This window comes from Chiroxiphia lanceolata, chromosome 4, assembly GCF_009829145.1.
Source record: "Chiroxiphia lanceolata isolate bChiLan1 chromosome 4, bChiLan1.pri, whole genome shotgun sequence".
NCBI lineage: Eukaryota > Metazoa > Chordata > Aves > Passeriformes > Pipridae > Chiroxiphia > Chiroxiphia lanceolata.
The window spans coordinates 62,669,028-62,684,538 of NC_045640.1; the positions used below are offsets into that span (position 1 = coordinate 62,669,028).

At 42.1% G+C, this 15,511-nt stretch overlaps 1 protein-coding gene across 1 annotated transcript in view; it reads right to left on the reverse strand.

Annotated features, from left to right (window-relative positions):
* Window positions 1–15,511, reverse strand: part of ARHGAP24 (Rho GTPase activating protein 24) — a 214,659-nt gene that overhangs the window by 126,181 nt on the left and 72,967 nt on the right. Inside the window, exon 3 of the mRNA XM_032685271.1 lies at window positions 10,253–10,340. Coding sequence (XP_032541162.1) covers window positions 10,253–10,340 — 88 coding nt within the window. The remainder of the gene's footprint in view (window positions 1–10,252; window positions 10,341–15,511) is intronic.

Here is a 15,511-nt window from a genome sequence, read left to right on the forward strand (position 1 = left end):
GCACAACAGCTTGATGGCACAGTCTGCCATCTCATTTCACAGGGATGTAAGACTGGGGATTGTTTGGGTTTTGCTTTTCTGAAAACTGTGAAGGAGACAAAATTGTTATGGGCACATCAAACAATTCTGCATCACAAGAGCTGCTGCTCGAGATGGAAAAGAGTTCATTCCCACTAAGCCCTCACCATTAACCTTATGAGAAACGCACACCAAAGCTTCAGCCAGCTTCATTTCCCTGGCTCACTGACTCCATGCATTTCCACGGGTCACTTAAAAAAAAAAAAAAATCAGCTTTGAATCATCCTTTGAAGGACGAGAATGAGACAGCCCATGCCAATGTGTCCAAGTGCAGAGAGGTAGCTCTCTACCAAATACATTTTTGAGAAATCTCTGTTAGTAAGGATGGCAGTGGATTCGGGAGATCTTCAATAGGGAAGGAGCAGCGCTCAAAGCTGCTTTAGCGCAATATGCAATTACAGAGGGATATCTGTGCTCAGGAAGGCTGGTGCCCATTTGATTAAACAGCCTGTCTGCCTCCTCCAGAAGATATCAGAGGTACAATTAGTTCAGTCGGCAGTATCAGCAATGCCCTTGAGGTCCTGTGCTCCTGACGACTAATGAAGAGGCACTGCTGGCTGTCAGCACGTATGGGGGAGGCATTCATCTTCATGGCAGCACCAATTAAATCCACCCGGGTCATACCAGGAGAGAGGAATTCAGCACAGGGAATGAGTCAAAGCAGCTGACTGGTTTAACAATTCATTTTGGGGTTTTATATCATGGAGAAAAGGGAATAAATTTTGTGCTAGCTATGCTGATGGTGAAGGGAATACAGAGAATCTGCCTGACAGCAAAGGCAAAGAGAGAACTCAGTGCTCAGGTGCATATGCACATGTGCTGTGGGAAGGTCTTTTTTTGCAGCAGGGTAGGAAACCTCTTAATACACAAACAATTTTCAAGAAGTCAAGAAGCATTATCCGTAGTGCATTATGTTCCCAATACTCTGCTAAGCCTTCAAGGAAAGCTACTTGCTTTCCTTGTGAGTGTATCTTCACTTAGGACATGGCAGTTACTCCTGAGAAGATAAGGCAGGGAACTCTTGCCCTTTATTTCTTAAAAGGCTACATCCTTACAGAAAACACGCAGTTCTATTTCAAAACAACAGGCTCAAAATCTTCTGAAACATTTCTATCCCTGAGACATCATGCTGAATTATACCAGTCACAGTCAAACGTGTCAGCTAATCATCTGCCCTGCTTGGTGCCTCACTGGAGAGTCCAACCTTTCCCATCCCACAGAACTCCTGCTGTTAGTATGACTTATAGGACTAAAAGGTGTTGATATCAGAAGAGACAAATATTGAAAGAGCAGCTACAGTAAGCATCTGGTATCCAACCTGTTAAAGTACATGGGAGCACTACAAAGAAAATTGCTTACTTAGCCAAAAAATTTTATCTGTAATTTCTGTTTTGTCTTACTTTTGTCCCTTAGGGAAAAAATGCAAGTGAACTTACCAAATCCACATTTTCTGGGCCTTCATGGACCCTTAATTAAAAACATTGTGAATCGGTAGGTGACAAGAAGTAGCACCTACTGTGGCCTTCTTATTTCAGATGTTTGAGAACTCATGGCAAAAGTCTCAAAGGGTTTAATCTGCTAAACACTGTGTATCAACAGGGAACTGAAGAGGTTTTGGTAACTTTACAACGCACTGGCAGCCCTTTATCTTCTCAAACCTCACAACGCATTTGTGGAGGCTAAAGGGCCTGTTTACTGACAGTGAAATCAGTGTGACATACACATATGCAAAACAGATCCCTCCTGACACTCAGCCATGGGTCCACAGACCTAGCTAGGCAAATCTAAGCTGACTTAAAGCAGTGAAAGCCTATTGCAGTAGTAGAAGCAAAATAGTTTGTTATCCAACCTTTCATGTAAGAGAAACTAAAAAACCAAAACCCTCAAATCCACCTCACACTCCCTACCAGAACAACTGATCCACAAGAAATTCCATTTGTCATATGGTATGCAATTAAATACATGAAGAAATAAAGAAAAAGGCCTGTGGATGCTACTTTTTTTTCTTCTGACTAATGAAAAAAAAATTTCTAACAATTTCAAACTTATGGGAATTAATATTTCACTCCCTTGCAGAGATTCTCTAATAAAGTCAGAGGCTTTTGGGAAATGCTCTGTAGTCAGAGACTTCACAAGTCCATAAAGTCAGCCTAGGAACGTGATGAAATACTACTCAGTGCTCTGAGAAAGGACAGCATAAAAATTTCATGCCAGAAGAATGAGATTCGAACATGCTGTGAACAGCAACAACTCAGGTTCTCAAAAATAGTAGAAAAATACTTCATAGGGCTCCCTCTACAACAGCACTGGGGAACACTTTCCTAACATCAATTTGCAAAACCTACTGCAGACTTCTAAATTACCTGGAAACAATTCTTACAAGAAAAGCTCTGATGAAAAAGCAGCCAGATGTTTGAACAGTATCGCAAAAGTAAAGACTGCTGGAGTATCAAAACCAAGTCCTGAGACATGGCAGTCCAGTGAAACTGCTTTTCTATCACAGCCTTTTCAGCAGAAGGATTTGGGGAGGTATCTTAAGTATTTTAAGCACATGTCTTATTTTGGTTTATATCTTGTACTTCTACTTGAAGAAGCAGAAGTAAGTTATGTCATGGCAGCAATCCATTTGGCCTGTTTTCAGTTGGTACCACAAAGGGAACCAACACTTCTGTTGCATATATCGTTGAAAAACTGCTTTCTGAAATGATCTACACACAGAACTGTGCACAGAGAGAGCTCATCTAAATCAGAATAAAAATGGTATGATTTTCCTCAGCAATATGTTTGGACTTGTGCCTTGACTACAACTCTGAGGCCTCACAAATTGACCTTAAAGGAACAAAAGCGGACAGTGCTGAAGGTAATTCCCACCTTCTGCAGTCTCCACCATCCATGACTCCAGATAAGATCTCATGTTCCCTGATAGGAAGGGAGATAGCTAAGGATTCATAGGCACAAGAAATCAGCAGACACCCAAGTGCAGAAAAAAGCATCGGCAGAGACTACAAATGACTTTGTTGAAATACTACAGTTATTTTCTAACAGTCTGAATAACTTCTAAGCACGAAACTGTGACTTAAGCTGCAGACACATAACTTGGGGCTGCACAAAGAATGCTTTTAGAGGTATGAACAGACTTTGGTAACGCAGTATTACCAAACTGCAAATTCACCCAAGCAGATGCACGTGCTGGACTGCTGGGTTATGATACTTTGTCAATGGTGAAAAATACAGACGTACAAAGTTTACAAGCAAGGAATACTGAAGATCAATATTTGGAAAGGTATGTTTTTGTTTAAACAGTGGTAATTAAATATTCAAACTCATGCAACCAAAAAACTCATCAGAGAAATCTTTGGGCTATTTGTGTCTAGGGGAACTCATGATTTAGATCAGAGCACACAAACAGGCCACATACTAGTGAACATGTACCTCTAAGTACCCTTTTCTTTAGTGCTGTTTTCTTATGAAATCTGCATGTAATACAGGACAGGGACAAAGAAAGACATGATTCCATAACATTCAAATGGTGGAGTACCATTGGAGTGGTGATCGGGCTTCTTACCTGTGAGGCCAAGCTGTAAAATCATTTATCAGACTCACAGAGAAGGGTATCAGCCTGTGCACAAGGATCTCAAATAACAGCAACTGGTGAGATAGCATTATGAGCACTTTAGTTTCCAGGATCAAAGTCCAGTCGATAATGAAGCACATTCGTTTGTCCTTTCAATAACCATCATCTCTTCTAGGCCAATTGCCTACACGGTCCCATATTATTTTGAGCTGCTGGTGTTTTCAAGTCCTTGGAGCTCCTAAAAGCATCTAGACATCCCTGGGAATGCTGCAGGCCCCTACTGCAAGGCTTTTCATACTGCCCTTGCTCAAAATGGCTTCAGGCAGCAACCCCTGGCAAGTCCAGGGAACTCTGAAAAAGGTGCTTGAGCCTTGTGCGAAAAATAGTAGACGAATCTGAGCTTCCCAAATCTCCGTGCTTGGCTCCTCCTGGTGCAAATGAGGTGCAGCAACTCGACTCAAGCAGGAATTCTGTCTGCAAACCACCACACAGGCAAACTACAGTTGTGCCTCTGTTCTGCACCTCCACACCTTTGGGTGACACCTAGTCCACTGAAACACGGCTAGGTCACCCAATTCAGTTCTGTGTGAACACAAATGCCTTCCCCATTACACCTGCACACCAAGATGAAAAGCTCAGGTTTCCTTTAGAACGAAACAAATACACAGAATGAAAGTTTATCTTCTATGTAAAACTTGTAACAATCAGCAAATTCAATGCTTGAATTTGCTAATCACTTGAACAAAGCTAATCACACAACTTTGCTATATGTGCATATTTCCCATTAAAAAGGTTGTTAATTTAAACTCTCTTCTGACTTCTGTTGACTGTGAAACATTCCTCTGAGTGCAAGAGAAGTGGTTAATAACTGCAGACATCACTAATCACTTCATGGTCACTCTGACTCTGGTACAGAGAACTCCCACACAGAAGTGTGGTGTGGGCCTCCTGTGCTATAGGAGACAGTTTCACTCCTGCAAATTAACTTTGTCAGCACAACAAAATGGAAAAAAAGGAACAATTTTAAGTGCTAAATCATGTAATGACTTAAGGAATGAACAGAATGTTTTCAAAATGCAAATTAAAGGCATCTGTATTTTAATTACAGCATCAAAACTGCAAGATACTTGTCTCCACAGACGTTTTTTTCATTCATCTTCAGAGATGGCTGTGTACAGAGTATTAGTTTCATAGTGTAAATCCACTCCCACGTACATTCCCAAAATAATTTGCATGTATTACCAATAAACAAACACACGCACGCAAGTTTTCAGGCCGCCCACAGACATGATGGACAAAAAGAGGACTTGTCGCTTTTGCTTTTGGGATTATAACTAAAATTGCTTCAACTTTTAATACAGGGAAAACAGAATACAGGAGCAGCGTGAGCTTCAGCGCTGTACATTTAACACAGTATTAAGATAAAATTTTTTTAAAAATCTGCAAACAGATCCCCCGTTGCTATGAGTTGATTTCTCATACAAAAGCTAACAAAGGCTAAACAGAACCTTGGTTGCAATACATTTTTCTCAAATACACTCAATGAGCTCAGTTTTGTTGCTGTCAGCCCATAAAACTGACTTTTATACTGAGTCACCAAGAGGATACAGATGACAAACAGCTCCATTACAAAAGGCTGACAATACTTGCCTTGAGAAGCAGCAGTGAGATGATGATAGTGGCAATGCTCACTTCATCTCTGCATAAAATACAGTTGACACTTCCACTACACATCTACACTGTGATGCCTCCACAGTCAGTCTTAGTCTCGATTTTAATTACATCCCCCAAAGAACAGTGCTGTGGCATGAAATGCCCTGAATTCCCAAAAACTTTTTTTGGTAATGAATCCTCAGCATAAGATGTCACCAAGGAAAATTGCTCCAGTATGAAGTCACTATAGCCACATGCTTGTAAATGGGGGGAGGGGGGCTTGGGAGGGTGGATGGAGAAATAAATATACTGGGGCTATGCTAAAACACATGCAAAACCCTATACTTGGAACCGAAAACAAGCAAACAAAGCAAAACAAAGAAGCCTACCCTGATTCTCGGGGAGGCTCCAGATAAATAATCAACACAGTCCAAAAGCTAGCTGCAAACTGCTTTTTAACTTCACTACATAGAAAGATGGCATAACAAACATTTTCGGAAATCCAAAGAGCGACTGTGCTCTCCCATCAGCATTGCCTATCAGTTCAGCAGCTGGCACTCCCACTGTCAGCTACCCTGCCCATGGCTTTTTAACTCTGGCATGAAGGATGACCCCGGGGATGAGGCTTGGCACGGAAGGGCTCAGGTTGGAAGGCAGTCGAGAAAGAGGTGCTGACACTTCGAAAACCAGCAATGAACGGTCAAATTATGGGAGCAGAAATAACACAGATGGTGGGTGAGACTTAACACCACACTGGAAAATCAAAACCGGGGTGAAACACTGCATTTTGTAAAGGTTTTCTACAATTTAGGCAAGAGTCAGGTACTTTGGTAAAAGCATTCAAACTCATCAGCGAAGTACAGTCTGACCTCCATATGTGCTGTACATATCCCACAGGCCCCAGTGGTGTTTGGGATAGCATCATACACAGAAAATAAGTGATCTCTGGGGAAGGTACTTGAACATGGACAGAAGGGTCTGCCTTCAAAACATCAATGTTTGACTGTTTAAGCCTTACCATTTCCTACTATCCTGTTAGCAGCCAGATTTCTTACTGTTAGAGAAAATTAGAAGCTCTATCTGAGGGAGCTTTCTGCAGCTCAGCTGTGGCAGGTGCCATGCAGGCAGTGACCCTCTGGTGCCATATATCTGTATGCATGGTTCTACAGGAAGGTTTTTGTGCCTGCACCATACACATCTCAAGCCTACAGGTAAATATTCCACACTTGATGCCAAATTCACATAGGCCAGAGGCATAATAAGCATATCCAGGGTGAACACTGTCAGACAGATTAAGGTGTCATATGAATCAGGACATATGGAGAATTCTCTTAATTTCCAATGGAAACAAGATTTTAGTCAACTTCAGACCTTCACTGCTAATAATAGTCTTCTTTCAGTATTTTGAACATATAAAAAAGATAAAGACTGCAGTGAGAAACTTTCTCAGATCTGACTGATTCAAAGTGGGGTGAGTTAAGCAAACCTCAGAGACACCACACTGGTTTTCTTTGCATAGTAACAGAGCTTTCATAAACAAGCTTTGAAACCTACTTCATATTTCTTACACTTCTACAGTATATCAAAACTTGAGACATCAGTGAAGACAACTATATTTGTGCCCTAACATCAAGATGGTTTAAGACCAAGAACATGGAGGTGAGTTTCAATAGACATTACCATCTATATTTGCCCTTTCAGATGGCCATAATGTGAGGTAAATTGAAAAGCAATACGGAGATTAACAGAATTATTGTTTCCAAGTCTCTAATCTTCAACTACCCTTTGGTAAGATGACTTGTTTTATTTAGGATATAGATACTGGTCTTTTAGAAGACAAATAAGTTTTGAATTCTGTCATAGGTTTGAAAAGAGATATTGGAATTTTCTTTCTCTTCCTTAGGCCTCCCCCCCCCTTTCTGTTTTTTCTGGGATGGGGGGAGTCAGGGAGGGGGTGGGGGCAGAGCAGGGAGATGGGGAACTCTCGAGGGAAAGCACGGTGGCCGCAGGGACAGCTGGGGAGGAGTTCTTTGCTAGGGGGCTTTTGGGGTTTGGTCCGGGACCAGACAGAGCAGGAGTCCAGCTTTTGGCCTCATCCTCTTTTCCTGAGAGGAAGTTTTTTTTGCCACAGGACAGCTCGCGGAGAATGACCGAGAGAGAGAGACCGACCCATTTCAGAGCGAGGTATTCTGCTTTCGAGACTGCCTTGAAACCCCCGGGTTGCCGCGGGTTTCTCCCCCTCCTCCCCACCTGGGGAACTGGGATTTTGTTTTGTTTCTTCTGAAAGTTTTTGATTGCGCCATTTGTTGTTTATTCAGATTTTGTTAATAAAAAGCTGTTTCTTTTCCACACTTCCACCTGAAGTCTCCTAATTTTTAAGTTGTAATCTTGTTAAACTAAGACAACTTCCTTATTGCTGTTTAATTTGTCCTTTAGCCAACGTGTTGAGGAGGTATGTACTGCTAATGAAACACCTATGTGGAACTATCTTTACAAAACCAGCTCCCTCAACATCTTTGAGCTGTAGACTGAGTAGCAGTCTGGTATGACAGCAATAAATTTGTGCTGTACTGCTTCACTGATCTACCCTTTGTAGAACTCTTCTCTAGGGCTCTCTTAAAAGCCATCACACATGTTTCTGCATCCCCATTACATTCTGAAACTGATACAGTAACGTGGCTGCTTCACAGCACTCTGAGATGGACACCAGTTACTGATGCACACTGCTATACTGCATTTACTCCTTGTATGCTTGTATAGTTACAAGGTTTATGGTTGATTTTTTGGAAATAAGTAATTGCATCATGATCCTCTGTGTTTGTTACAATAAATAAAACACTGTTCTGGTGTCACCTTGAGGCGTTCACACCTGTCAGGGCGTCCCGGCACCGCTTTGAGTGGGTGGGGGAAAACCCGGACTGGATTTTGGTCGGAGTACGGAATGGGGGAAAACCCAGACTGGATTTTGGCTGGAGTATGGAATGGGGAAAAACCCGGACTGGATTTTGGCTGGAGTATGGAATGGGGAAAAACCCGGACTGGATTTTGGTTGGAGTATGGAATGGGGAAAAACCCAGACTGGATTTTGGTTGGAGTATGGAATGGGGAAAAACCCAGACTGGATTTTGGTTGGAGTATGGAATGGGGAAAAACCCAGACTGGATTTTGGCTTGAGTACGGAATGGGGAAAAACCCAGACTGGATTTTGGTCAGAGTATGGAATGGGGGGAAACCCAGACTAGATTTTTCCAGAGTACAGCATGGGGGGAAACCCGGACTGAATTTTGGTCAGAGTACGGAATGGGAGAAAACCCAGACTGGACTTTTCTGGAGTACAGAATGGGGGAAAACCCAGACTGGATTTTTCCGGAGTACGGAATGGGGGAAAACCCAGACTGGATTTCAAAAAAAAAAAAAAAATTTTTTTTTCAGAAAAAAAATGAATGGTTTGACTTGATGATCTCAGAGGTCCTTTCCAACCCGGCTGATTCTATGATTCTATGACTGAATAAACAGAGTGTGCTGACTGGATGTGGAAATGCAGAATCATTCCTGTTGGAAAAGACCCTTAAGATCGAGTCCAACTGCTAAACCAACATTGCAACATCCACCACTAAAGCATGTCCCTAAGTACCACATCTGCACATCTTTGAAATAACTCCAGGTGTGGTGACTCCCCTACTTCCTTTTCACAAGTCTCTCCTAATGCTTGACAACCCTTTAGGTGACTAGATTTTTCCTAATATCCAGTCTAAACCTCTTCAGTGCATCTTGGGGCTGTTTCCTCTTGTCCTATTGCTTATTACTTGGGAGAAAAGACCAACCCCCACCTTGGTACAACCTCCTTTCAGGTAGTTGTAGAGAGCAATAAGGTTCCCCCCAGGCCTCCTCTTTTCTCCAGGCTAAACAAGCCCAGTTCCCTCAACTGCTCCTCATAAGATTTGTGCTGCAGACTCTTCACCAGCTCCATTGCCCTTCTACGGACACACTTCACATCCTCAGTGTCTTTCTTGTAGTGAGGGGCCCAGAACTGAACACAGGATTCGAGGTCTGGCCTCACCATTGCCAAGTACAGGAGGACAATCACTGTCCTGGTCCTTCTGGTCACATTATTTCTTATACAGGACAGGATGTCATTGGCCCTCTTGGCACACTGCTGGCTGATGTTCAGCCGCTGTTGACCAGCACCCCCAGGTCCTTTTCTGCCAGGCAGCTTTCCAGCCACTCTGCCCCCAGCCTATAGTGTTGCATGGGGTTGTTGTGACCCAAGGGCAGGACCTGGCACTTCCTTTGCCCTTCAGGACTGCCTCTCACATGTATCTGTCGACCAGGCTCCCAAACAGGCCAAGGTCTCCCCTCCAGAAGAGAAAGTAGCGAAGACAGTGAGCAAATCACTTAAGCCATACAACTCAATCAAGAGCACCACTTGATTGCTAGGGCAATGTTCTTTAGACAAGTCTAGCCCAGGTAAAAACCAACCAAAAACCCACAACTGAAAATTGTTACAATCTGTTTATCCACTCACAGCAACGAGACAGCACTCCTAAGTGATGGTCCTGATGTCATTAAGGCCTTACAGTGATAAGCTGTTGATGCTAAGTTACGGATTCCTTTGTTGCCACAGGACACACTACTTCATAGTATCCAATATAATCTAAAATAATTACAAAACACACTTGTAACTGTCACTGTGCCACTCAGTGGTGCAGCCCCTTGCAGTGAACAATCATGCTTTACACTGACAAATAAAAAACACATCCTTTTCCTGTGCTGCCTGGGGGTGAATGAAAAAATTATGAATGAATGTATTAACAAATTAACCGATTTATTTTTTTCCTTAAATTGAATCATTAATCACCTTCATATTCTGTTCTGGCAGAACAGATGTGGTCATTTGTCACTAAGGACAAACTTGAAAGACTTTTCATATGGAGTAGAATATCCTACCTGGAACAACTTCAAAAAGGAATTTTCCTGGACTTTCTTCATTGCAGGGATGCTCAATTACTCTGTTGCCAGGCAGAAAGATGGCACCCTAAAGGAAAAAATAACAATGAACATGGAATTAAAACTGCTACCGTGTTTCTGATAGCCTACTGCTTCTTCTTTTTGGACTGGGTTATATGAATTTGTGATGTTGCACCTGGGCAGCTGACTTCCAAAGTGAGATTGAGGAGGGATTATCCAAAAGTCAACATCACAGATCCCTTAATTAACTGAGGCATTCAATAACGGCTTTAGTTTTTTTTTAATCTCTTGGGTATTTGATACCATGTAGATTTTTGCACTTGTCATTCCACTCTGCTGTAGGGAAAAATCAAGACTAAAAGAAAGGGTTAGTGAAAAACTATGAAGTTGCATATGTGAGGCAGGTGAGTTTACCAACTAGGCTTCCTTCTTGGCTAGAGCCAAAGGATATGTGGACAGAAGAGTAACCTTAGTTTGTGGGGTCGATAACAAGTTCCTGCTCTGTGTCCTTTGTACAGTCCCAGGGAAGCAGTACAGAGAGAACATCCCACTTCCACCCACTGGCTGCAATGTGCTGGTCTGCTGGTGCTAAGTCACAGCCAGCCAGAGTCCTGTTCAAAGATGCATTTGCTACAGGTAGATGGGTGTGGGATAATCTCTGTGAGGGGCATTGAACACTTTTATCACAACTTTACTACTTGAGAGGGGAGGTAGGGAATTTTAGCATATTTAGTAACACTGGTTACCAAAAACCACCCCTGCAACCCTCAAAACATTTCTGAGGCTACGTTGAAGACATTATTCCCCTCCCACCCTCCCCTTTGGTCCCACTGACGCATGGGATGGATAGATCACCCCCTTTCCTCTGAGAGCTCTTTTTCATTTTCAGAAATTACAGCTCCTCCTAGTACCGTTTCAACCTCAGTCAGCAGGCAGTCCGTAATGAAATTATGCTGGGATGGTTATCCAGGAGTAAATTTTCGGAGTGGCATCCTAGGAATTCTATTAGGTACAAGCTCTCCCTCACTGTTAATGGGAGGTAATACCTGCTTACTGACATTCCACAATTACAGCACAACAAGGCCCCCATCTCCAAAGTAAACAATTTCTATAACTTACACAGTTTAAACACAAGAGTATCTTGAGTAAGGAAGGTCCTTATCCCCATAAGAATAATTGAGTTCAACATGGAATACCATTTTCCATAGTAGTTTCAACCAAAGACTACTTCCAAATATCTGTCAGACCCTTCCTCTGAACAGCCCTAAAGATATCCCTGTAACCTTCATTAGGAGCAGAACCATTTACAATTAGTGGGAAGTCAAGACAAGCAGAATGCTGTATTCTTCTCACAAAGGAGACCTTTACAAACCAACAGGAAAAAGTCATCTGAAGAAACAGCTCACAAACATTTCACAAAATCAATATTTGTACCAGTTGATGTGGAGTCTAAGCCCTGTATCAGCTTGTCAGTACATTGCTGTCTGCCAGCAGGTACGGTGTATCACGAGAAGCCGAAGACAGAAAGACAGGGTGCAAAGGTAATTTGTCAGATCATACAAAATCACCTCCATTAAACACCATGATACTTGTTGCTGAAAACATGAAACAGAACAGCATTCTGCTGCAGTGGTATTAGCAGCAAGTGTTAGCAGTTGTGGGCAGATTTCCGCTCTCACTGCACATACAAATGTATTATAAGCATTAAGTGCCTTGGTCCAGTAGCTGTACTAGGAGCTATTTTCCTTCATTCCTGCTACAAGCAGCTCCTGTTAATAGTTGTCACATTCCAAAGCCTTCTGTGAAATACCTTACTAGGCAAGAATAATATCATAAACAAAAATGATTACATGAACGGTAAAAGATCAGTCACAAATTAGTTCAACTTCTCATGTTAACACCTAGAAAAAAACCAGCAAATATAAGGAACACATTTTTTCTGAGAATTATGGCAGACCAGGAAGAAGAATCTCTAAAAAACATTTTTAACTACATGTATTTTTGTCACATGTAACAGACCATTAAGACTGATATAATCTTCCCCACTTTAACTTTCACATGGAGGTGGTTTTACCTAAAAAAACCTCCACCCAGCACACAAGATGAGCAGATCACTCTTCACACTGGAGTGAAATTTCACTGGCTCGATAACTCACATCAATGAAGGCATACAACATATTTAAGCTAATTATAAGTCTTGCTATCCAATTAAACAAAAATACGAAATTAAGGAGACCTAGCCTACAGCACTGTAAACTAAAATCAATTTATGAGACAGTAAATGAAAACTGCATTCAACTTTGCTGCCTACTCATTAGCAACCAGACATGCTGCAGTCTCACTACAATGTGACGCTTTCTGTAAAACCCTTTTAGTATTAACAGTGAGCTGTCTTAATGACAAATTTTTGAGAACATGGTTACAATATTTTTAACATATAATATTAACAAAATTATTATAATATTTTTAACCTTAGCATCTTCATTTCATAGGTGAAATCTATTTCATCCACTAAAACATAAAGCCACTCCTAACAGCTAAGTTAGTACAAAGGGAATCCTGACAGTAACACCATACAGAATACTTCTGTGGTCTAAAAAGCAAACATGCTCTGAAGTGGCAGTTTTATTTTACTGTCTATTTTCAGTACTATTATTGGAAACACCAGTGCACGTGAACTACTTAAATATATTTGTATTTGTGAGTTTTTTTAAAATAAGAAAATAGATTTGTTTGTACAACATGCACCTGGGTTCCCCAGACTAGGGGGAAAGCCTAAGAGAGCAACTGCAGCTCTTTCACTTCCCATTCTGTCTGCTTTCACACTCATCTGTCTGCTGTCACCATACAGCAACACTTCCCCCTCACTAAGTTCTGTGGCTGTCTGTGTAATTGGACTGAGGCTATGTGGAGTGTCCCTTTGCTTCGTTTCTCAGCAGCTGGCACTGTGTTCCACAAAAACACCCTGATACTCAGGGCACACAACTGTAGTGTAAAAAAAAATCCCCGTGGCCCCTCATATGGCACAGCCCTGGCTGCTGGGTATTTGATACTGGGGACAGGGGGTCCCCAGTCCCCACATCACTGCCAGTCCCCTTGCTCTATTGCCTTTCTGGGCCCTTAAGGTGCAACATTAGGCCTGTCCTTATAGCTTGGATAGTCCAGACTATCCAATCTGACCAGCTGATCAACTGCAAAGCTTCAACAATTTAAACATCTGTTTTTCACCCTGAATATCTAATTTCAGGGGGAAGTAAGAGAAGATCAACTATATAGCCTTAGACACCTAACAAGACAGTATTTTGCATATAAGAGAGGAAGGTAATTTCCAGAGGAAATGCATGTTTTGACTTAGGTGTCAGTGCATGAGCACATGTAAATGTTCCATAATAAGAAAACTTCACACTGTTTCACATCAAACTCTACGGCTCATTCAAAACTGTTTGAAAAAAAATCTCAACCCAAGACTGCAGATTAATATTCTGCTTTCAAAAAAAAAGGAAAAAAAAAAAGCAAAACCACCACGGTGCCAAGTGGGTGGCAGAAATACAGGAACACCTAAAAAAGGGAAGTGGAGAAAAATGTGGCCCTGACACAAGTCCCTCCTCGCTCCCATTGCCATTCTATTTGCAGGCTGTGCCTCCACCAGGTCAGCAGTGTTCTGCAGAGCTCCTGCTGGGGTATGCCCGAGTTATTTTTTGATTTCCAACACTTCTGTCCTTAGCAGGGCAGTTCTGCTTCTCTAGCTGAGCATTCAGGATGACTCAGCATGCAGGAGAAGTTTGGGTTGCTCGAGAAGCATCAGCCTTTTCCCTAACCAAGCATCAAGTCCACTTTCAAAGGAGGTCCTCATACACATGGATTTTTCTACAGTGTACTGTTGCTTCAAACCAAAGATCACCTAAATAGCAGAGCAACAACATGCTTGTTAAAATCAAATATCTGCTTATATAAAAGCCTTTAACTTAAGAAAAATTACTACTCTGTTAACCAAGTGCCTGATAAAATACTGTAGTGCAGCAAGAATAATCCAAAGTAGATTGATGTCAGAGTCACAGCATGATGCAGTCTTGCTCAAATAGATGTTTTATCCCATGCTGGTCCCCCAAAACACTTTCAGCACCATTCAGCAGCTGGACTTTGTGAGGAAGCACAGAAGAGGAGACAGGATGGCCACCACACAAGTGCCTCATGAGGACCAGCTGACAGATGGTATTTCTGTTTTGCACGCTCTGTGTAACACATCACAACAGTGAAGCAACCCTGTGCCTCTTTCTCATTCTGCTCCCATTACTTTTCCCAGCCTCATCTGAACTTCATTTTCTGAAGCAGTCTTACAACATGTGTCCAAGAGGTACCGGGTTTTCTCCGAGAAATGCTTTTAAGATGCTGACCGGCAACTACAAAGTCAAATACATGATTTTCAGTATCTCTGGACAGATTTACTCATAAAGCGTGTAGATACATGAGGAAATTACTGCTTTATTGCCAAAATAATGTTTTCAGGATTTATTCTAATACAGTTCCCAAAGGCTTTAATTGGTCTATTCGCTTGCTCGTAGTTTGTCCTGCCAACCTTTAAAAAGTTACTTTAGAAGTACACAGTATCAGCAGTCTTCTTTCCTTTCCAGCTTTGATTCACTGAATTCTACTTTGACTTTCAAAGATAGGTGCTGCATTTACATATCTGTTTTTCTCGTTTCATGGAAAACTTTTCCCAAGATTTTTTTTCCCCTACTACTTTTCAATTAACATAGAGGATCTTCATGTAGCTTCTTCCTCTATGCCTGCTACTACAGGTTGGTTAACAGGTTAACCACAACACAGAAGTGGTTGTGCAGGTTTGGCAGCAGTTCCCAGGGTTTTATCCCTGCCAAAGTGCAGCCGCTGAACAAACACAACCCAGCTATTCATGCCTCTCGGCAAGAAAGGTTCCCAAATCAGTTGGACTGTGTCCGTCGGGGGAAAAAAAAAAAAGTCCCCAGAAATAGTGCTAAGATCTGCAGCCCATTATCAACTGTTACTCCCCCTCCCTCAGTGGTGTCAGACTAAATACCTCCTCAGCTCTTAGAAAAGGTTCGCTCAGAGAGGGGAGGACGGGGTAAAAAAGCATCAGCTCCCAGAGAGGGAGGAAGAGCATCAGTCAGGAAAGAGGCAGCTGATGGGGAGGATGAAGAGGCAGAAAGCATCTCTGGGGACATGTGTCTTCTGTATGACTCACCGCCACACACAATGCAG